At 41.1% G+C, this 21,606-nt stretch overlaps 1 protein-coding gene across 10 annotated transcripts in view; it reads left to right on the top strand.

Moving 5' to 3' along the window:
- The window catches only part of AUTS2 (activator of transcription and developmental regulator AUTS2), a 759,649-nt gene that overhangs the window by 330,740 nt on the left and 407,303 nt on the right, over positions 1-21,606 (top strand). For all 10 annotated transcript variants that reach the window (XM_035343089.1, XM_035343092.1, XM_035343091.1 and 7 more), the window contains 2 exons: positions 5,984-6,085; positions 13,984-14,019. In XM_035343089.1, coding sequence (XP_035198980.1) covers positions 5,984-6,085; positions 13,984-14,019 — 138 coding nt within the window. The remainder of the gene's footprint in view (positions 1-5,983; positions 6,086-13,983; positions 14,020-21,606) is intronic.

Genomic DNA, 21,606 nt, shown 5'->3' with positions numbered 1-21,606 from the left:
ACATTAGGGTTTTTTTGACATGATATATAAGATCTGTGAAAAAGGCTTTAGCTAAATTCTCAGTAGGTTTATTTATTTTGCTTTTTGTTATGTGCTAACCAGGCACCGCTACTATGGAATTATCTAAAGTGGCTTAGGGATCCAGCAAAGCAAGCTGCAGTCCTGAGAGGATGATGCTCCCTGTAGCTTGGGGCTCAGCTGCCCTTTTATTCCTCCTTATGCCTCTTAACATGATCGACTATCTCTGTCCTTCATTCTTTTCCATTCTGAGACAAAAGGCAGCAGAGTGCCGTGTTGTTATGGGTTATCGTTATGAGTGTTTTATGGCTTACATCCCCCATCCCTTCCTCATTTCACAGAAATGTCTGACAAACGTAACTATAGCACTTTTTTTTTGGAGAACTATCCTCTATTCTACTCCTAAATTTGTACATTTAGGCCTACTTCACCCTGTGACTTTGAATGCCAGTATGAAGAGTAACAGAGGGCTTCTTCCCCTGGACACAGGTGCATATTCAGTTTGCACTTTTGCTGTCACAAAACAGAGCTGAGTATTTTTCTGGTGGAAAAATAATTCTGTAAGATTTCAAGTCACCTGAAAATCTCCCCATGCCCTGAAACAAGACTCTTATTTATGTTGATGTTTTTACATTTATTTCATGTTGATGTTTTTACATTGGAATGTTATTCATGTTGATGTTTTTACATTTGTTTCAGTTTATTCATCACTGCAGCAATGTCTGGCCAGTTTCTTTGTGATCTTTAGGCCAGAGCTAGTCTATTTTTCCTTCATCAAGCGGTCACTGTCACTATTTTATACATCTTCTTCCCCCATCCCAGTGCTATCTCAGACACCCTCTAAAGGCGTTACCTCCTTTGCTGCAGTTGCAGCTCAGTACCCGTTTTGCATCGCTCTGTGCAGGGCGATAGGTGCTCAGTGGTTCCAGTCAGTGCATAAGCAGCTGCCTTCTTGACCGAGCTGTGGGGAGGTGTTAACCCTGGCTGGGTGTTAACCCTGGCTAGGGGCTGCTGCGTGCCCAGCGCCTTCTCCCCCTCAACAGGACAGGGGGAGAAGATGCAAGAGCTTGGCAGTCAAGATAAAGACAGGGAGATCACTGACCAATGACCACCACAAGCAAAGCAGACTTGACCTGAAGAAAACTAATTCAATGTGTTGCCAGTTAAAACATATTTGGATAGTGGGAAGCCAATTAAAACACGTTCCTTCCCTGGCTTTCCCCGCCAACCAGTGCAGGGGTTGGGGAAAGGGGGCTGAGGTCAACCCTTGCTGCTGCTCCTTGTTCCTCACAGCTTTCCCTGTGGGTCCTTCCAACAGTTCCTTGAGGAAGAAGCAGCTTTTTTGCTTGGTTTCTTCAGGTGATGTCCCCCCACTCTCACCCGCTCTATCTGGGCTGTGGTGGAATCTCGGCCCTGGTGCCTGGTGCACCTCCTGCTCTGACTTGGGTGCTCACAGGACTCCCTCTCGCTTTTATTTCCTCACACTCCTCAGCTTTTTGGTGTTGTTTTCTGCCCATTGTTAAATACACTTTCACAGAGGTGCCACAGGTGTTGCTGACTGGCTCGGCTGTGGCAGGGCTGCCTCAGAGCTGGCTGGAGCCAGGCCCGGCCTCTCCTCACAGCAGGCCCTGCTGCCCCCCGGCACCCAGGCTCCAGAAGACTTGTGTCCATATGTGAGGTAGGAATGAAACCCCAGGTGTGTGTAGGTGGTTTTAGGTTGTTTTTCCTTATTTTTTTTTGTCTTTTTTTTTTCCCCCTCTATGTATGCACTCTGGCAGTGGAGCCCCCTCCCCACTAGAAATGGTGGTTGTATCCCCCAGAGCTGTGAGTGCCGACCTACAATTATTTTAACTTTCTAGAGAGGGCCTCAGGTATGGAGAGAGGGATTCAGAAACAAAACCTGCTGCTGAGTTCCAGCCCCGCACTTCAGCCAGCAGCCATCCTTCCATGTCTACCCCCCTCCCCTTTCTTACTTTTTACTTTCTTACTTTCTTACTTTTAATAGAAACAAACAAACAAAACACCTGTTATCCAGTTATGCTTGACTTTCAGTATCCTCCAGCAGATTTAAAGGTATTACAAACTAATAGGTCCTGTAGTGAGGTAAAAGCTTTCCAGAAATATGATGTGATGATGCTGAGAATTTCCAAAAAATCCTGGAAAAGTTGTGAAGATGTGGGTGTTCACCAGGGTCCTGGCCCTGTGCCTTTCAGAGTGGGCAAACGGGCTCAGGTTGCTGGTTCTCACTTTGCTGCCTGTATCCGTCTTTCATGCTCAGGGAGATCTTGTGTCTGTGCGAGTTCTTTTCGAGCCAGCAGTGCCCTGAGTGTTCAGGGGTTTGGATCTAGAAATCCTCTATTTCCTCTTCATGAGACCCATATGAGATCCTAATGAGTGGATAAATTCATTCCCACTGAAAGGATGGAACCAAACTTGCTTTTTGCTTTCCTTCTTTGTTCTTGGCTCAGTGCAAATATGGAAGAGCAACATCTGTGTTAATGTGGGAGAGTCCTCAGGAAGCGCTTGTGTGGACATCACGAGAGATCCCTGCTGGCTTTGCTTTTTTCACGAGGCACCCTGATGAGAATGATACAGGAGCAAGAGTTGTGAATGTAGCGCTTCAAATATCTTCCAAGCAGGAAAAATTGTGTTTTCTCGGGGAAGCTCCTTTTAGGGATCCTGTGTGCCACAGAGGAATGCACCAAGTGCCTGCAGTGTAACTGAAAATCCAGTCTCTTATTTGCAGACCTTTTTTAGCAGTGCTGTGTTATTCCAGCATCACTTCAAGTGGTTGAATGTGTGTGAGTAGACTGAAAGAAACCATTGCCTTTCCACATTAAGTGTTCTCATGTGTGTTTGTGTGTAACTTTAAGGTCTTCAAGAAGACAATGGGCACATTTCCATGCTTCTTTTTTCCTTTTTTTTTTTTTTTTTTTTTTTTTTTAAATGTAGCACAGATTGATGGGTTATGGAATAAAATGTAAACCCTCAACAGTTTGGCGTATGGAGCAACTCAGAAAAAAAGAAAGGAAAATATGGAAAGCTTATAAATCTGAACTTGGACTTACTTCTGAGTTTTCTGTCTGCTCTATGCAGTTAACTTTGTTCCTACGGAGTTTGAAACTTGGGTATCTCAGTCATATTCTCTTATTTGTAAATTGTGTCCAGAAGAATAGCACCTGCTGGGTTCCTCTTCTCTTCTCTGTAAATTGCTAGAATTTGCAATGTCAGAAGTATAAAAATGAGTTATTACGATTAGTTTAAAACAAACAAAAAACCCTAATGCATGACAATTTTGCACAAAATAAATTGAAGTTCTAAAAAAAAAAAAAAATGAGACTGCAAAAAATTATTCAGACCCCAGTTACAGTAACAGTTTTTCCATCACTGTGTGTTTGTTGACAAAAGACTGAGTCAGGGAAATTTGATCCATTTTCCTTTGGGTGGTTAAATTTTAAATCTGGGACCATAAAATTATGGTACACAGTGGTCCTAGATAAAATCTGCGAGTTACATATGAGGTATTGGACTTCTTGAATATGTTATCCTCCCCTCCACCTCCAAAAATATTACCTAAATCTGTTACATCTGTCTGATAAACCGTTCTATTTGAAATAAAAATCTTTTTTCTTGAGATTTTCTGGCTGAGCTGTGGAATATTTAGTTCTTTTAGGAAATTGTGTTTGATAAATAGCTCTAGTGCTTATAGTTCTTATGTTACATTTTCTTTGAGTTGAGAATATACATGTGTTGGTTTTTTTCTCAGTTGTGCTCATGCATTACAACTCAGTTGTTTGTCTAAGCCCTTAGTTTCTTAGTTTTATGTATTTTCTTCATTTTTTTTGACTGATAGGGAACACACAGAACTGCCTTTTTTACCCAGTATAGATGTTTGCCGAATATTTGACCTTCTCACTCCTGAAGGAGGGGGTATAGATAGGGTTTGGCTGGTTTTCCTGGGTTTCCTGCAGCTTCTCTGCTATTTGAGCATCTGTTGTGGCTTTCCTGCTCCCATCTGAGCTTTGCTGCTCTTCAGTGCCCACTGGCTTATCTTTCAATTAACGGAATTTCCTTTTGCTTGGACAATGTTGAGGGAATATCATCCTGTTCTTGCTGTCATCACACCTGTGGTGGAGGAGATGCCACAGGCCAAGGAATGGAAACCCCAAAGGACAATCAGTTCTTTTCTGTGGCATCGAGCAAGCAGGGCACAAAAAGTACCAGGAAAGGGTTGGTGCACTAATGCCATGTGCGTCTTAGTTTAATGAATGAAACCTATTGGAAGAAGCAATATAAAAGAATATCAATCAACTATACTTGTTGAACCTTTGCCTGTTTTTATTTTGTTGTGTTTTTTTTTGTTTGTTTGTTTTTTGTTTGTTTTTTTGTTTTTTTCCTTACCAAAGCGGGGACTAAGGGATGAAGGTGAAGCAGTGCACATCCCAAATAGGCACGTGCAGTTTGCTCTTGCCCAGCTGACTGCAGTGGAAGGGAGAAATCAATAATAACCGTGGGGTTGAGGGTTCTTTGTGCATTCCTGTAGTGCACCTGGGAGAGAGGAGCAGCATGTATGCAGTTGTGCATGTGTGTCTGGGATATATTGAATAGAAATGTGCAGCTTGTGCCTATAAAAGAGAATGAGTGTCAGTTGTGTGCTTGTGCAGCATGTTTTTGGGCAAACTGGAATAAAATAAGAGAGAGAAGGAAGGGGAAAGAGATGGTGGAGAGAGTTCATGGAGAAGGAACTTTTGCTCACCAGTCGTGAAATGAGTGTGATTTTGCTCACCAGTCGAGATGAGTGTGATTTCCTATTTATTTGCAGTCAAATATAATTACTACGAATTTATTACCAGTTGGGATAGGTTATGGGAGTTCTTTGGTATTTGCTTTAAGAATGTTGATAAGTGTGCTAGGTGTCTCATAAAATACTGCATTAGATATATCACCAAGTATTTTCTCCCAAGTATTTTCTCTGCATCTGTCTCTGCTGCCAGTATTTGTTTATGATTTAAAATCTAAATTTCTAAAACCGACTTTTTGTCAGTATTAACCCCTGGAGTAAACAGTTTTCACAGAAACTCAACAAGGCATCAACTAAGCTTAAGACATATCTTAATATATTGAAGCAGGGAAAGGTATGTTAAAAGAAATCTATACAGTTTCGGCATTGCAGTAGATGCAGTTCATACCTTCTTCTTGCTGTGTGTATGCATATGTGCTTGTGGGCTTGTGTATAATGTACAGATGTGCTAGGTGTTCATTTCAGTATGCTGCTGTTCTAACATGTTGGCCTGCACAGCCTGCAGTGTGAGGCAAAGCTTACACAGTTGTTCTCAATTCTCCTGAAAATATAGTTTAGATATTTTTTGTCTTTATTTATTACCATAGCAGTAAAGTTCATTAAAAGTGTTTGAAAGGCAAAAAAAAACTCGTTACGTGCTAAATAGATGGTGATGTTTTATGAACACAGAGGTTAGCCAGGAAGTTGTTACAGTACCAGATAGTGTTAGGAGCTAGTCCAGCACTGGCCGTTCCCTTCTCTTGGAAGATTTCCATGGATCTTAAATCCTCAATATTCCTATGCTGTGATAAGGAAGGGATTGATCCCACACATGCTTTGTTGTGACGGTAACTTGGTAAGAAAAAATTGAGAAATGTAAAAGTTCCCAAAATGAAGGTCTTAAACTCTGGTCTCCTTGGGATGTGAATGTTGCCTCTCTCTCCCCTGGCCTGCTCATGAGCTGTGTGCCCGTGAGCTTGCTCTGCTCTCAGCCTTCATGGTCTCCCTGAGGTCCTGCCTTGGCACCAAGGCTGCAGTGCCAGTGGCAGCCCTGCGAGTGCCATGTAAATGCTGCTTTGTGTAGCCATGGGCCTGGGTCAAAGAAGAGCAGTAGACAAGGGGACTTAATCTCAACAAGGCTAAACTTTTGCTTTCTCTGTTTGTTTGTTTTTGTCTTTCTTACAGCTCAAGCCAGGTCAAAACAGTTGCCGAGACAGTGACAGTGAAAGCGCCAGCGGGGAATCGAAAGGTTTCCATCGAAGTAGCTCTCGGGAAAGACTCAGTGACGTAAGTAAAGCTCCTGCAGCCAAATACTGTTCTGATTAACGCCGGTGTAGTTTTCTGAGGGGCGTAAATTGTAACAGGATTTAGTCTCTGGGATGGTTTGTTGCTAAAATCCCCTTCCCTTTCAGGGGTGAAAGGGGAAGAAGTAATTTAAGTCTCCTGCCTCGGTTCAGTAAAATTCGTAAAGTTTGGTACGATGTCCAACTGTGTGAAAATGCTCATTCATTTTGAAATAGTTGAAGGCCATTTAATGAAGTTTAAATGCTCTACGTAGCTGAGAAGTGAGATGGCCTCTTTCCTCCCCCAGAAGGGGAAGGAAAAGAATATATTCCTCTTTGGGGTAAATGCTGTCTTTATGGAAAGTATTAGGGTGTCTATAGACTCAGATAATTTCTATCTAATGAACTGATATAACATGGCCAACAATAGCATAAGCTCTGCCTTTATTGCTCTACCTAAACTCTGGAAGGTCCTAAGATGGCAGCTCTGCAGAGAATGTTTTTCTCTAGTGAAGCGTGCGGACCATTCACTGAATGACACGAGTTATTCTGACTTATGAATAAATACAGATATCTATCTGTTGCTGCAATTAGATTATTATTTATTACGTGTACCATCACAATCCTTGAGTGTTTTAATCATGGCTCTGGGTCCTCTGTGCTGCAGTGTTTTATAGCACAGAAAATAACGACAGCCCCTGTCCCAAAAGAGTATGAGTATCTAAAGCGGGGATTTTGTAGGTCAGATCCTTTGCTGGTAAAAGCATAGCTACATCAGTCAGACTAATTTGTATCAGGCAGCAATCTGGCCCTACTTTTAACTAACCCACATTTTGGAAATGGGGATTTTATCGATAGCATGTCCATGTAGATTTGGATGACAGATACCAGATGGTGTCCTCTGTAGGCCAGCCCAATAAAACTGAATTGAGCGGATTTTAAAAGCAATACCTTTGCAAAGAATACATTTCGTTTTGTGAATTTAAGCCTGGAGGCACACAGCTAGCCATTTTTGCTGAGTTGTGCATATTGCTGGAACAGACACCTGGTTTTCTCTGTGAAGGTGTAAAATCTGTTGCGTTCTCTTCCCTCTTCCCTTTGTCACATTATTTTAGGGGCCCATTCCTCCCCTGGAGCCATCCTTTACGGGTACATTGAGTTAGACACTTCAGAGCCTACCCTTCACAGCAGTCAGGTGAGGGCAGTCTCAGTGCTGTAAGATATCTTTGGAAGAGGAGAGTGAAACCAGAGAAGGTAGTAAGTAAACGCTCGGTACAGGTCGCAGTGGATGGCAGCTGACCGTCAACCTGTCACCGTTGCCGTTGTAGCTTGCTCCGATCCCTCTGGCAGCTTTGAAGCCACTGCAATGAACTTCACAACTGCAGAGCACCTTCCAGCAAAAAGTTCACCACTCCTTACAAACATGGTTTTAATTTAGCCTTGTCATTCCCTTGCAATGTAGTGCGTGGAGAGCTCTGAGGCTTACTTGTGCTTCCCAGCAGCTCACAGCATTGCAGTGCCAGACCTGGCAGTGAGAACAGGCTCCTGGTTCCCCATCTACCAATCCAATACCTTTTTTTTTCTCATGCTTTTACAATACTTTACCTTTGTCTTGGCACTATGGCAAGTTAACAGGAAGTCAACAGCAAATAAAACTTCCCTAGTGCACCTAAGAGAGGACATAGGGATTCACAGGTTGCTGAAAAGCAACGTTATTCAAATATATGTGGAAATGCATGCTTTAAAGTCAAGTTGTGCATAATTTATGTTTTGCTTAATAAGTAAGCTCCTTTATGCTTTGATAACTCACTGCAATACAAGCATGTCTTTCTGTGGCCTGCTGTTGCCAGTTCAGCTGAGACTTTACAAGCATTCATGAGGTGCTGTCTTCTTCTGTAGGTGTCTGGTGGCCCTCTGCCTATCCCCGATCCTTCCAGTTAAGAAAAGTAAATACTGTTCTGCATTTCTCTCTTTTCCGAAGACAAACATACCACTTTTTTAAATGACAGGGCCATGCAAAGTGGTAGTGATGCTTCCGCTTTCAGCTATAGGTGAACCCGCCTTGACATGTACTTGTAGGTGCAGGGAAGCATAAAGAGCATAATAAGGTTATTTTAAATACTATCTTTTGAAGAAAGTACCTATCAAAATATCATTTGAATTTTAGAATACTAGCTTTTTAATGGTTACTATCCAGAAGAAAAAATTACTGACAAAAGACTATATTCTCTCTGAAGATCCCGATTTTAACACTGCTCAGAAGAAATGCGCAGAAAGTTGTGTATTCAACAGAAGATTGAACAAAAATATAAAATACTGCAGGTAGATGAGCCCTGAGGTCAGAAAGTAGATTTTGGACTTGAAATGTGATGAATCTCCACTGCATTGTCAGATTAAACATGGCTACTGCATGGAAATATGTATAATGAATGAAGTGCATATACTCTAGGTGGATGATCAATTTTCAAATCCCTAGTTGTAAGTAAGCTGTTGAAACAGAAATGTTAGCTTCATGAGCTTTAATGTGGAGCCTAAGTGATAGCTTAGTGACAGATGCAGAATGAGGGAGATAGTATAATGAATATCCAGTTGCAAACTGACATGTCAGTGGCTTCATTCCCTCTCCTGTCAGATATCTTTCAACTCTGCATATTGTAAATGTACCTACAGTCCTTGGGTAACAGAGATTGATGCCAAGTGTGTTTACAAGGAATGACTCTTCTCCGGGCTAATGAGATCCAAGCAGGTAATTTGCAGCATTTTAGAGAGAGGTGGTCTAAAATGAAAAGAAGATAATTCAATGAAAAGACCATGTTAAACAGGAGGCTTTTCTCATAATGAGGCTTGAAATAGCATCAGACAGGAGGAAGAGGAATATCCTGTGTTCTTGTCAGATGCAATGCAGTGCAACTGATTTCCATCAAGGCCTTTCTCTTCATCTTGCACACGTGTACAGAGACAGATAAACACTCCCCTCCCCTATGTGAGAGAACATAATTAGCTGGCAACTTGACCTCTTCTAGATTAGGGATAACAATTGCTCAAATGCTCCATTGCAAGCATTTGCCAGTCCCCTAATACATCTCCCTGTCTGAATTTCATAAATCCGTTTCTTCCAGCCTTTCTCCCATATATAGTATTTTTTGGAATGACAACTTGTTTTTTCCTTTATGGGCAGAGGTAGCTCCAGGGGCCTAAAAGAGAAATTGGAGAGCTGCTCCGTCTTTATATATAGGGTGCTGTAGTCAATTTAATCTCATCAAAATCTTGCCAGTAGTAGAATTCATTTTGTTGAGATCTTGCTTGGAGACAAGATGGCAGCACTTTCTCTTCCTCAGCTTGGAGCTCAGTCAACTTGTTTTCCTTCCCTTCCTGTATGTATTTTTAATTGAATCTTCCCACTTTGGAGTACGTGAGGTACCTTTTAGCCATGTTTTACAAAGCAGCCAAGAGATTACTTGAGGGATATGTGAGAATTACAGCAAACCTGGATCCTAAATACACAGGATTTGGGGGTTCAGCCCAGCATTGTGCTAATCAAATGCAAACCCCAAAACTGATTTCTTTGCTTCATGTTCCTGAATTCCTGCTCTGTCTCAGATCTGAAGCTCACGCTTTTCCTGATGAGCCTTGCTCATCAGTTTGGCAGTGGCGATGCAGGGGCAGTGGAAGCCCACCCAGACAGGAGAGGGCAGACCAGCTGCTCTGGGTGCCCTCAGCCCTGCCGGAGTTGGCAGCAGCTCTCAGCGATGGGTGGTAAAAGCCCTCACCTTTGGTCGTCGTCTGGGAGGCAGCGCAGGTCTCCCGCATGACAGGAGCGTGGACTGCCTGGCCTCTGCTTGCTCTTGCTGAGAATAACAACAATAGCGTTGGCATTTTTCTGTATGGATTGTTGCTCCAGTTCTGAGTAAGAAGTGGGACAGGGATGTTTTTTTTTTTTTCTGTTGACACCATTTGTCACCAGCATGAAAAGTCTTGTGCCCTCAGCAAAGCTCACACAGTCTTTCAAGAGAACTTCTCCTTCCCTGGTGCTTTGTAGCTGTGTGCTCCTGTCACATTGTGTATTTTACACTTGAGGAAGGGTTACAGTGTGGTATCGAATCAGGAGTAAGTCCCAGGGTGCCCTGCCCATAGGTCTGTTGCTGTCTGCCTCAGGATGAAAGGTCTCCACACCCCCAGCAGCGTAATCCTCTGGACAACTCGTGGTTTCTGCCTCAAATCCAAGACGTGCGATTCTCTGCCTCCCATTCCTCCCACCTGTGCACTAAGCCCAAAGAAAGGCAAACTGAGAAACAGTCTTTGGGGTATGTGCTCTGAAATCCTTAGCACTTCTCCTCCAGAATATCCCTGGTAATCTTGGCTGTATCTAAAGTGGAATAAGACCAGCAAAGCTCAGTGTGTGTTTGTGCGTGTGTGTGCCAGAAGCTGATCAGCTGCAGTGGCTGCTTCTTTGTGTGGGTGTGAGGGTGTGTATGTGTGTTTGTGTGTCTAAGGTTGGGTGCTTAAATGCTTTGTTGCATTATGTTAATTCCTCGGCAATGCAATCAAATTCATGTCGTAATTAAAGCTGTCAGTTGGAAGGCAAGCCAATCGCCAAGAAAACACAGCATAACAAATGAAGTGAAATGATTCTGCGTGTAGCTATACAATGCTTCGCCAGGCATGAAATTAAATAAGTAATTTGATGTTGACATCAGAAATTGAAATGATACCCACTGTTCCTTCATTCAGTCAGACCTGCATAAACAATAGCCAGAACAAATATGTACAACACAGCCTTTCTCCCCACCCAGCTCCCCAAGTAATGCACAATATATATGCAAAATGGGTATAACTGTGCCTTCCAAGACCTCAAGGATGTAATTTTCTTTGGTACACAGTAAACTAATGCTTGCATGAGGGTTACTGCATTTTTGCTCCTGGGCCAAAAGTTCTTCTCTTTAAGAAGGAAAAAAAAATAGAAAAGAGATGAAGGAAAATAACAAAACCAAAATCCTGTTAATTTTAAGCAAGTGGCTTGCATTTTGCTGATGGGCACCTGATGCAGGCTTCTGCTAGTGGTTGTGTGAATATCAGATGGTGTATCTAATGTCGAATTTTGCAAAGGGGGAAAGTGAAACCGTTACCTCTATTATAGGCACACTTTATATAAGAGATGTAGAACCACCCAGTGCAGGATCACGACTCAGCATGGGCTTGTAAAGATGCTGCATACACAGTATCACATTCATCAGTTGGTACCAAGGCTGGGCACTGGGTAGTAGGATCCTTTCGCTATTGGGAGTTATCAAAAAGGTGAGAAGCTACCTTCTTGCATAGCCCTTGCTTCAGCCTATACGCTCTGTCAACACACAGTTCACAACACAGCTAACTTAGTCATTCATGCATGTGCAATGCAGTCTTTTGTAGCTACTTAAAGTAAAAAGAGTATGCAAACTGTACTATCCATATGCAGCATGCAATTTGTGGAGGGCTGTGTTTCCATCAAGCAAAGTCAAACTCCCTGAAAATGCACAAAATTATTTCTTTTCAGCCAAAGTCATTCGACTGCTATGTTTCAACTGTCCTCTCATAGCCATTGCAGCATTGCTTTTGAAGGAATGGAAATATTCAGTGGGAAATTCTTTTTTTCTTTTTTTTTGGCTTTTTTGTTTGTTTGTTTTGTTTTGTTTTGATATTTAATCCTTCCAAAGCTTGGAATAAAAAGCAGACAAAAACTACACACAGATGCAGAATGCAAACTTTGGAGCTTTCAGCCTTTACCGTAAGTTTTAAAAGTTGTGAGTGAAGAGTGGGACTTGATCGGGATCCATACAATCCTTTCAACCCGGTGTTGCAGGCATCAGGGGCTCACGAAACACCGTACGTGGCCCACAAGGGGCACTTTATAGCCCTGGGACAACTGGGGCTGTGGTGGTCACCCAGCTATTCCCAGCTGCACACTAATGATGATGATGAGGAGCTTCTGGGGACATTGTCAATGGGACCAGGCGCATCTTGCTGCCAGTGGTGTTGGCAGAGGGAGCTGGAGGCCCCAGAGGAGCAGGAGTGGGGCCAGGACTCAGAACTCCGGTTGTCTGTACAGCTCCCCTTGTGCTCCTGCAGCCAAAGCTGTGAGCTGCAGGTCTTGAGTCCTTCTGGAGCTGCAGAGTATGGGATAGAGATTAAGGGGCAGGAACCACATCCATTCCAAATTTCCGTAGCAGTTTTGTTTGTTCATATAAGCTGTCCCAGCAGAGTTTGTTGATACTGTGACGTTGGGACCCTTAAGACTTCCAAGATGATTTCCTCTTACTAAGTCTTTAATTTTTAATGGCTTAAAGCAGAAGGCCTTTCCCCATACGTACATAACCTCTCTAAACCTCTCTTTTTAGTAGTGCTTTGGTGAACACACGGTAATATTCTGATGATTTGCAATGAATATGGCTGTTAATTTTAAATTTCTTGGCACCATCTATTTCTGCTACGCAGAATTCAGTAAAAGGAATGAGTAAGCCCCTTTTGGGGGGGTTGTTTTCTTTTGTGTCAGTGCTTCACTCGCTGATCAGAAGTAGAGAGAATGTGCTGCTGGGGCTCTCTGCGATGGTATGCCAGTTGGGCATCTTCCAGCAGCTTGCCAAGGCTGGCTGGGGCCCCTGTGCAGATCCTGGTGCTCACGGAGCTCTGTTGGTACTGAAAGCACGGCCGTGGTAAGGAACTGACACACAAACGGAGCTGTAGGGGTTAAAGGCTGGTCAGCTGGGCTTCCCACTGCTCACCCGAGAATTATCCCTGGCGTTCTGCTTCCTCATCCATTGACTGGCCTGGCTTGAAGTGTTTCAAGTGCTAGGGCCGTAGCACCGGGAGCTGTTTGCCCTGTAATGTAACAGCCAGTGACCTGGATTAGGCCTGAGATGTTTAGGTCTCTCACCGTGGCTCTAAGAGAACCTGCTGCATAATCCCCATTGCTTAGATGAAAAACTAATGAAACAAAACCCTTTATCTCCTTAATTCCTGTGAATATGGAGGTTGTGATCATGTCCCACTTAAAATGAAAATCGTGTCCCACTTAAAATGAAAAGCATGATGCGTATTTTTTTAAGCATTTAAACCTTTTGATTATTTTCTGAGGTAGCAATATTAGTTTTAATCATTTTTATGGTTTTGAGTTTTTAAATCTTTTTCACACTGTAGGTTTCTGTTGTTTGTTTTTTTCTTTTATTTTGAAATCCTTGGTTTGTCAAACAATGTGGACATCCAAATGGGAAATCGTAGTGACTGTGTTCTCCAGGAAATGGTACATTGACTGAAGCGGCTTCTCTGTGCCCACGCCTTCTTTACATTTCAGACTACTAATTATGTTTACAAAATGTCTCATTTTAGAAAAGCACTATGTGTGTACTAACCAGGGCCTTTCGGGAATAAATTGGCAAACAGGTCATACACTGAAAAAGTCATCCAAACCCACCGGGCTTTTTGTTTTGAAGTCAGTCTATGTTTTTTTTCTTTTCCCCCTCCCGCCTGCCCCTTTGTGGCCACAAAGCTGAGTAGCTGGAGTCCAGGGCATTGAATGTCAGCATGTCAGGGAGGCTGGTTGATGAGTGTCTGTTTAGTCTCAGTGCAGGGCGAAATGCCATCATTAATTCATTACCCAGCTGCCTGTCAAATAAATTGGCAATTACGTCCACCGCAGAAGCTTGGAATTCAGTAAATAGCACGTTACCATCTCAGAGTCGTTGAGAGATGTAAAGGGAAAAATTAAGCAACACCGTGTTTGTTTCAGTAGCAGATGACAAGGGGCAGCACATTGGTGCTGTGATGTAGTGATGAAAAGCTTGGAAGGGGCTGGTAATGAGCTATGTGGATTGGAACGTGTTAAAAACCATCGCTGATTTTCCACTTTGTCTTTGTGTTTTATTGCAGAGCTCAGCTCCTTCCAGCTTGGGAACAGGCTACTTTGTAAGTGTATCTCAACTTTAACACGTGTCTCTGAACCGCATAGCATTACTTCTGAAACGAAAGTGCCTTATTATATGGAAACAAGCATAAATAACCAATCTCTGTCTGCCCAATAGGTTAACTTATCTTTTTCTGTCTTCCTCCATGAATACATTATAAGTAATGCTGCAGACATGGTGATCAATGTTTTCCTGAACTAATCAGGTGTTATTAGTTACTACATAAATTCCAACGGATTTTAATTTACACAATTATAGCAAATAAAAGGAACCATGGTCTTATCAGCTCTCTAATCTGAGATGGTAGGATCTTGATTTCCCTTTATACCAATTCTCATTGATTCATAGACTTTAAAGAGCCCATTATGGCAGTCTTGTCTCATCTCCCATGTACCACAGTCCAGAGAACACGACACAGTGATTCCTACCTGTTGGTTAAAAGCCCCATGCATCGCAGATGATCTAGGAATACACAGCTGTGGTTGTATTTATGCTAGATTTACATTTTACATTGTGAGAAGGGGATCAGTCCCTAACTGGATTAATAATTGATCTGTCTGTCTTTTTTTGTTATTTATTTGCATGTCCCTTTACTGATTAACAGTCTGTATTTATACATTTCTTTGGGTTTATTCTCACGTTTATCATATGCGTTCTACTTGCAGATAAGTTTGTAAGATATATATTGCAGTCATTCTAGTGCACTCCTTATTTTCCTCCAAGATTTGTATTTAAATTGCTCATACTCCCTGAAACTTTGTACACTGTGTTCTCCAAGCATCTTTTCTGCCTCCATAATATCTGTAGGAGAAAGAGATTATGTATGTCCAAAAACAGGTGAGTAAAACGCAGCAAGACTTTTTCTGTAGCATTGTTCTGTATAGTTAATAGTATAATCAAAGACTGCTTTTATCTTTTCATCAAACTCTGGGGAAAATAAAACTATGTAGTATTCAATTACATGATGAAAAAACTTTGTTGCTCTCTTGTCAGATTCCCAGAACATAATTGTCTTCTGGTAGTACATGGTGAAGTTTAGTTTTTTTTCAGAGGTCTGTGATCCTATAAGAAAGATACGGGATTAAACTGAGTAATGTGTGACCTCACATGTAAAGTGTAAAATGCAAGCACAGAAATTGCTTAATACGTGGAGAAATGCCATGTCCTGCTGGATTTACCCTGGACTTCAGCACAGACTGTATATTCCTTCTCCTGCCAGTGGTAAGGTGTGAAGAGAGCATTACTGAATGGAAAAGACTTGTGCTAGTTTTCTAATTAGACCAAAGACCATATCAGTGGAAGGTAAGGTAAGCTGTGAAACAGGAAAAAATGGTTTCTTTTTTGTCAGCACTTTCCCTGTTTTGTGTTGTGCATATTTTTAAGAGGAAGGGTATGAAGGGAAGAAGAGTATCAAACGGCTCAACATGTATCTTGCATTAAGATTAAAACTAAAACTCTGTACTTAAGAGCAAATTGCTTTCCTTTGTCTGGGCACTTGAAATTCAAATCATATGAACATATACAGAGATGCTCTGGAATGGGACAAATATAATACGGGATGAAAGGCTTTAACGTATATAAATAAATCTTTTTCTCCTTATAGCGGGAGCTGAATATGCATGTTTTAAGAACAATGTTTAGATTCATATTTAGGAAGCAGAGGTAACAGAAGAAAAGCCATCTGCTGTTCCTTGCACCATACTGTCTGTGGGTTGGTCCGGTAAAGTGAAAATCTGGAAGGTGTCAACATCCCCTATGCTCCAGCAAAAAGCTTGAAAGTTTCCAATTCCTACCAAGTTAGGAGTTTAGTAACAAGAAGAAGCTTAACATCTTCTTGTGCTAATATATTGGCACTTAAATTATCCTGATTTGGATCTGAGTAGGTAGAGGAGACATCCCTTAGTAGGTTCCATTAATGCGATACACTTTCTTATGTATCATCACTGGAAGAGGATTTCTTTAACTTCCTTTTTCCTTCTTCACTAATAGCCTAGTAATCAAAAAAGTCCTTCAGTAAAGCCACTTGTACACGTACCCAGTTTTGGATAAAACTTGAGGGTTTTTTCTTTCCTCTTCTTATTCTGAAAAGTTGTTTTTAGGATTATCTTGCTTATTGTTTTTAAAAAGTCCATACCCTTATTAACTTACATGGGACAAATAAAACCCAGATGTGTTTTGTGGTACCAGACAATGAGAAAAATGCTCCAGAATGATCCACTTAGCATGTGTTTCTGATAAAAGTAATTATTGTATTATCAAAGTGCAAAACAATATGCACTTGAATTGCCTTTTTTTCAGAGCTTTCAACTAGAGAAGACTGTTAGTTTTTGTGCTTAGTGTTAACCCAGAACATCAAAACAAGGGCCATTGGTTTCAAATGAAACAGCAGTAGTTTTTAGCTAAATAGACAACACTAAAGCTCTTGCCTGTGGAAATTACCGATCAATATATGTTGTACTTTGGACTACAGAATATCACATACTGTAGCGCACCACAGGAAACACAGGCAGCCAGGTAAGTAAAAATGGACTGGCACCAGATTCACTGTCCAGGCACATCTACTACAGCAAGCAGAAACACAGGTGGAGGCAGGCTTTATTCTGAAATGAATGAATATTGAGGCATGAGTAGTAGCCAACATTTGCTGTTTAAATCCAAGTATTAATGGAATCTTTTCCTTCTGTCTAGATCTGTACTTTAATCATCAGGGTTCATTACTGCTTTTACCCTTCTCAGTCTCCCTTCTCCAGGAGCATTGGCTTCTTGATAGAAGTACCTCTCCACCAGCACATGCCTTTGTGTTCTCTGCTGGGGAAAACCATCTTTTCTGTAAAGAGGGTACTCTGTAATTACTACTTAGGGAAGCAGACTGAGATGATGTATTTATCTTGAAACCTATAGCCAATGTTGGTGGCAGAAGCAAATGTGTCTTGTATTAATGAAGTACCACTATCTTTTCTGTCATTCGTGTGTTTCTTTTTTAAAGCTTGAATGAACCAGGAGTTGTACTTCTCTATTAGTTGCTCATTGACTTTGGAGTAGTAAGTATCCTTTGTGTCACATTTGTCCTGTTGCTTTGCAGCAGTATTAGAAAAACAGCGGCTTTACATGGCAATTTTTTGCACAAGGAATAAGAATGGTTTATATGAAACAAAAACGTGAACTAGTCACAACAATAAGATGTGAGGCTTCAGAGCTAGTTCCTTTTATATTGGGGGGGAAGGGAGGTTGGATGCTTAAATCTAATACTTGAATTTGCTGATCTTGCTTTCATTCATGTAAGCAGGAGTTACCTTAGTGTAATTACAGTAGGAGAGATGTAATTGGTGAGCAACCAGCAGTGTATTCACCCTGTTCTGTACGTAATCATGTGTACTGTGGGCAGAAAGGGGAAAACGCATTCACTGGGGGAGACAGGCTTTTCTCCCCCAGTATTTGGTAAGAATGAAGGGCTTGTATATTTAGAGCATGTTCAAAATGCAAATAATTCTTGTCAGACTTGGAATCTCCTTTACGAACTATGCTTATGCGAGGCACTAGGGTTTGATAGAGAGTCATATGCCTGCGGTGTGTGTGGATGCTGTGCATGTCACAGCAAAGCAAAAATTATTTTTGGATCCTTTCATTTTATAGAGACCCTCCTGAGATGACTGAGTGTTTAAGGAAATGTTTATAAACCTGATGCCTCCCAATAATACAAAATCATTTTTCTATTATCTGTATGATTGTTCTAACCTAGAAATTCATTATGCACTTCCAGTAGCAGTGTGGAAGGCTAAAATCTTACCTAGTGTTATGCTGTAACTAGGTAAGTTTTTGAATTGGGAAGATGTAGACTGGATTCTTACGTTTGTGTTTCCTCTGTGTTAGCTTCGTGAAAAATAAATGGTAGAGGAAAAACTTGCATGCTCTGGGGAGGGCATTCACACTGCCAGCTTTGACAACCGACCTTCACTCTGCAGTCAATAGGGAGTGTTGGGAATCTCCATTAAGTGTTTCAGCCTAACTGGTAGGATCAGAACTGCCATTGATTAAACAGGCTTTCTAATTAGGTGCTTTCAGCAAAGTGGGACATGTGTGAGTAACCACTGAATGAGTGCTAATGATGCAAAGTTGTTGAGGACTTGTAAGTACCTCTCCACGTTTTCTTCAGTTAGGAGCAACCTATCTTCCACTTCATTCACAAGTGCTAAAAACGTTCAGTAGATTTTGTTGAAAAGCCATTTTCACTGTTGCTGGAATCTGTTTCACCTGACTTGCCACTCATTGTCAGAGTGGACACTTTCCTGTCCTTTTTCCGTATTATTAAATCAATAGTGAGAAAAGACCAGAGTTAAAAATCAGACCTAATATTCTAAGCCTTTTGCACTGGCCTGACATTGTTTCCTGTGGTCCAGTTTATGATTGCTGCATGTAAAAATAAACCATTTGGGCATGCTGTTAATATTGGTGTGCCCTAACAATTATGACTGTATACTTCCTGGAACATCTCCCAGTTGTCTTTGATTTTTTTGCATTGCAAATTATCATTGTCTATCATCAAAGGTAGATCAGGTACATTACGTCTCATTAGGGAGTCACATAAGTTAATTAGAAAGTATTTAGAAAAAAAATATCATTCTCAAATACAGGCTCTCATTCTCAAACACAGCCCTTAAACCAGGAGATTTTCCTTCATTGCCTGGTCTATATGCCCTGGCAGCAGTGTGAAGTAGAATCTCCACCGGTGTTCTGGTTGCTGGAAGTGGTAGAATTGGTGGCGGTGATGTTGACTCTTTTCAGGTGGGAGTGTGTTGGAAGAGTCAACATTAGATTACAGTAAGACCCATTAGTTTCCACAGGAGAGGAGCAAGCAGCTCAGATAAAAAGCGTCATGTGGAATAGATTGAAAAAGTCAGCTGGCTGTTGTGATATAGGATATAATAATTTGCTTCTTCATGTACTCAGTGATGTTGCTAAATAAAAGTGTTTTTTTCAAGTAGGTTAAGTTGCTTGGTTACCTTTAGTGCTTGATTTTAGAAAGCAAACGTTTAAATGTATTTTGCTTATGCAAAGTGTTTATACCTCTTAAATACTGCGAGGTCTACAAATGCACTACAACACTAGGCTTTTTGGATGCACCACACTTAATAAACTGTCATGTCCTCTGTGAATTCAGTTGAAAAGACAATCCTTGTTATCCTGCATTTGGCATTATAAATCATTGTTAACAAACCCTAATTTGCTTAGTAGGGTAATGAATGATCTCCAATTTTCTCACTGTAATTAGTTTTACCAACTATTATTGCAGAGGGTATGCTGAAATCCATTTTAGCTTTGCTCTAAAAATCTCCATGTGCCTGTTCTTTGGAGGAAGGAAGCTGACAACAGAAGTTACGAATCTTCAGGCAGTGAATTCAGGAAAGGTGGACAAGGTTCCCAGTACAAATCTCTCTGTGGGTGATCATTACCTATTAGTACTTGCAGACCTCAGCAGAGCAGTGAGACCAGGAAACCCAGGTGTTTCTTTACCTGAAATGTGTTAGGTGTTGTCTTTTGTTTCCAGGAGCCATTGAAAATGCTGCTGTAAGGGAGGCATCATCATTGCCAAATAAAAACATTGCTTGTAGTAAAACCTACCCCAGGTCTATTAATTTTAGCATTTATAAAATGTAACGTTGTTCCTAGGAACAACTGAGACTCAGTAAAGAGTTTAGTAACAGTATGACCATCAAAGCAAAAAGAACAGCAAAAGCAGGCATATGTGCATTTCCAGCAACCCGCTAATCATGATGAGAGTAGCTGGAGCATAACAACTGTTTTTGGAGAACAGAACTCTGTATTTTTCCAGAGGTTAAAAGAAACGTGATTAAGTCAGTATTTGAGGATTGTTTGGGCAAGCAAAATAAGTTACCTGGGCTGGAGTTCAGTCAAGACAGATCTCTACTCAGATCTGTTCTGAACATAGATGTTGGTTTGAGTTATTTTCGCAGGCCTTCTGAGCAGTATCTCCTCGGACACTTTAGAAACCTGCCCTAATGCATGCTCGTGCTATTTGAATATGATGTTTTGCATTTACAAATGTTAATTCTTACAGTTCTTCTTTGAGTTGGGTGAACTGATGTTGTCCAAATCTAAAACAAAAGGGGAAAGCAAGCTACAGCAGTAGTTTCTTACCCAAATAAGCAGAACTGAGAGAAGATTTTTGATCTTTCAGGTTTACTCTCTCATTGCTGAGTGACTGATTTTCATTCTCAGGGCAATGCAATGATTAATTCCTTTAGGACAGACCCCCAGATACTTCTGGTGATTCAGGAGATGATGACCCCAAGGAGATACTAGTTCCAATAGAGTAATGCTGAGCTAGAGTGTGCTTCCTGGCCGTCTTGGGTGGCCATCCTCCTTGCCCATTCCTGCTTTAGTTGTTAGATATATATATATTTTTTTTTTTTTTGTACAACTAAATCTTTCTTATTTTGTAATATCTTTGTCTCAGTGGTGCCCTTTTGTGTGTAGTTCCTGTGGCTTTTTTTTTGTGGCATAGTGTTACATGTAGTGCTTTCCTGGTTCTTCACCAAACACTTTGGACTTTTTATCCCTTTTTACTTCTGCTTCTTTGAATGGTTCACCACTTACCTCACTGGAGTCCAGTCATTTGCCTGAGAATAACAAATGTGATGAATGGAGGTGGCTTAGGGAAAGGAAGGAAGGAAGAAAAGAAGGAAATTAGGAAATTTATATATTTGAAGAGGTGATCTGAAAATCTGCATTATTTGCCAGAAGGGTCTCTAACTTTTGTCAGCAGCAGAAGAGAGATGAGTGTTGCAAGTGGTTGGCAAGAAGCATCATTTGCAGTTCAAAGACCTTGGGGCATATTCAGTATGTATTTTTGTTGACACTTGAGATGAACTACCTTAATCATTTTAGACAATATTCAACAAAAATCAATTTATGAAATTCACATCATGATCCTTTATAAGCAAATTTTTATTTTGTAATTTCCACTTGTGGAGATTGTAAGGACTATATAAGGAGCAGAAAGACTACGAATTGCTGTCAGTCTAGATTTGGTCTCTAATGCCCCGTGTTACACGTAGCTCATCTTTATTACTTTCTGCCATTGGCCTAGAATAAGTATATTTTTTGCTCATCATCTCTTGCAAAACAAAAGAACTGTTATTTTGTGTTCCCCTCTTTCTTTTTCCCGTAACATGTGACACAAATTGCAAATATGAACCTGAATAATAAAGAATTGCTACACTGATTGCTAAACATGCATTATGGTGCTTTTAAACTCATTTCAGGTCATCGTACTGCAAATTAGTTTGATTGCAAGCAGTTAAGCTGTCATATACAAAGCCTCCATCTTCTAAGGGTCTCAGTTTCGTATCATTAAGGAGAATGTTCAATAGCATTGAAGGAAGGCATTGTATATTTAATATTTTTGGAGGAACTATAGTGTTGGGTCTCTAGAGGGGATTCTGTATCGTTTCATGAAAAGGAAAGAGGCATATAGTCCATGAGTGTAGGGTGCTTTGTTGATAGTCCTGGTTTGGTAGCTTTTGAACAGCTTGTGTAGAGGTTGTTGTCCAGGTTCTGCACAAAACAA

This window comes from Oxyura jamaicensis, chromosome 19 (assembly GCF_011077185.1).
Source record: "Oxyura jamaicensis isolate SHBP4307 breed ruddy duck chromosome 19, BPBGC_Ojam_1.0, whole genome shotgun sequence".
Taxonomy (NCBI): domain Eukaryota; kingdom Metazoa; phylum Chordata; class Aves; order Anseriformes; family Anatidae; genus Oxyura; species Oxyura jamaicensis.
The sequence above is the reverse complement of the archived record's forward strand: the minus strand, read 5'-3'. Positions and strand labels throughout refer to the sequence as shown.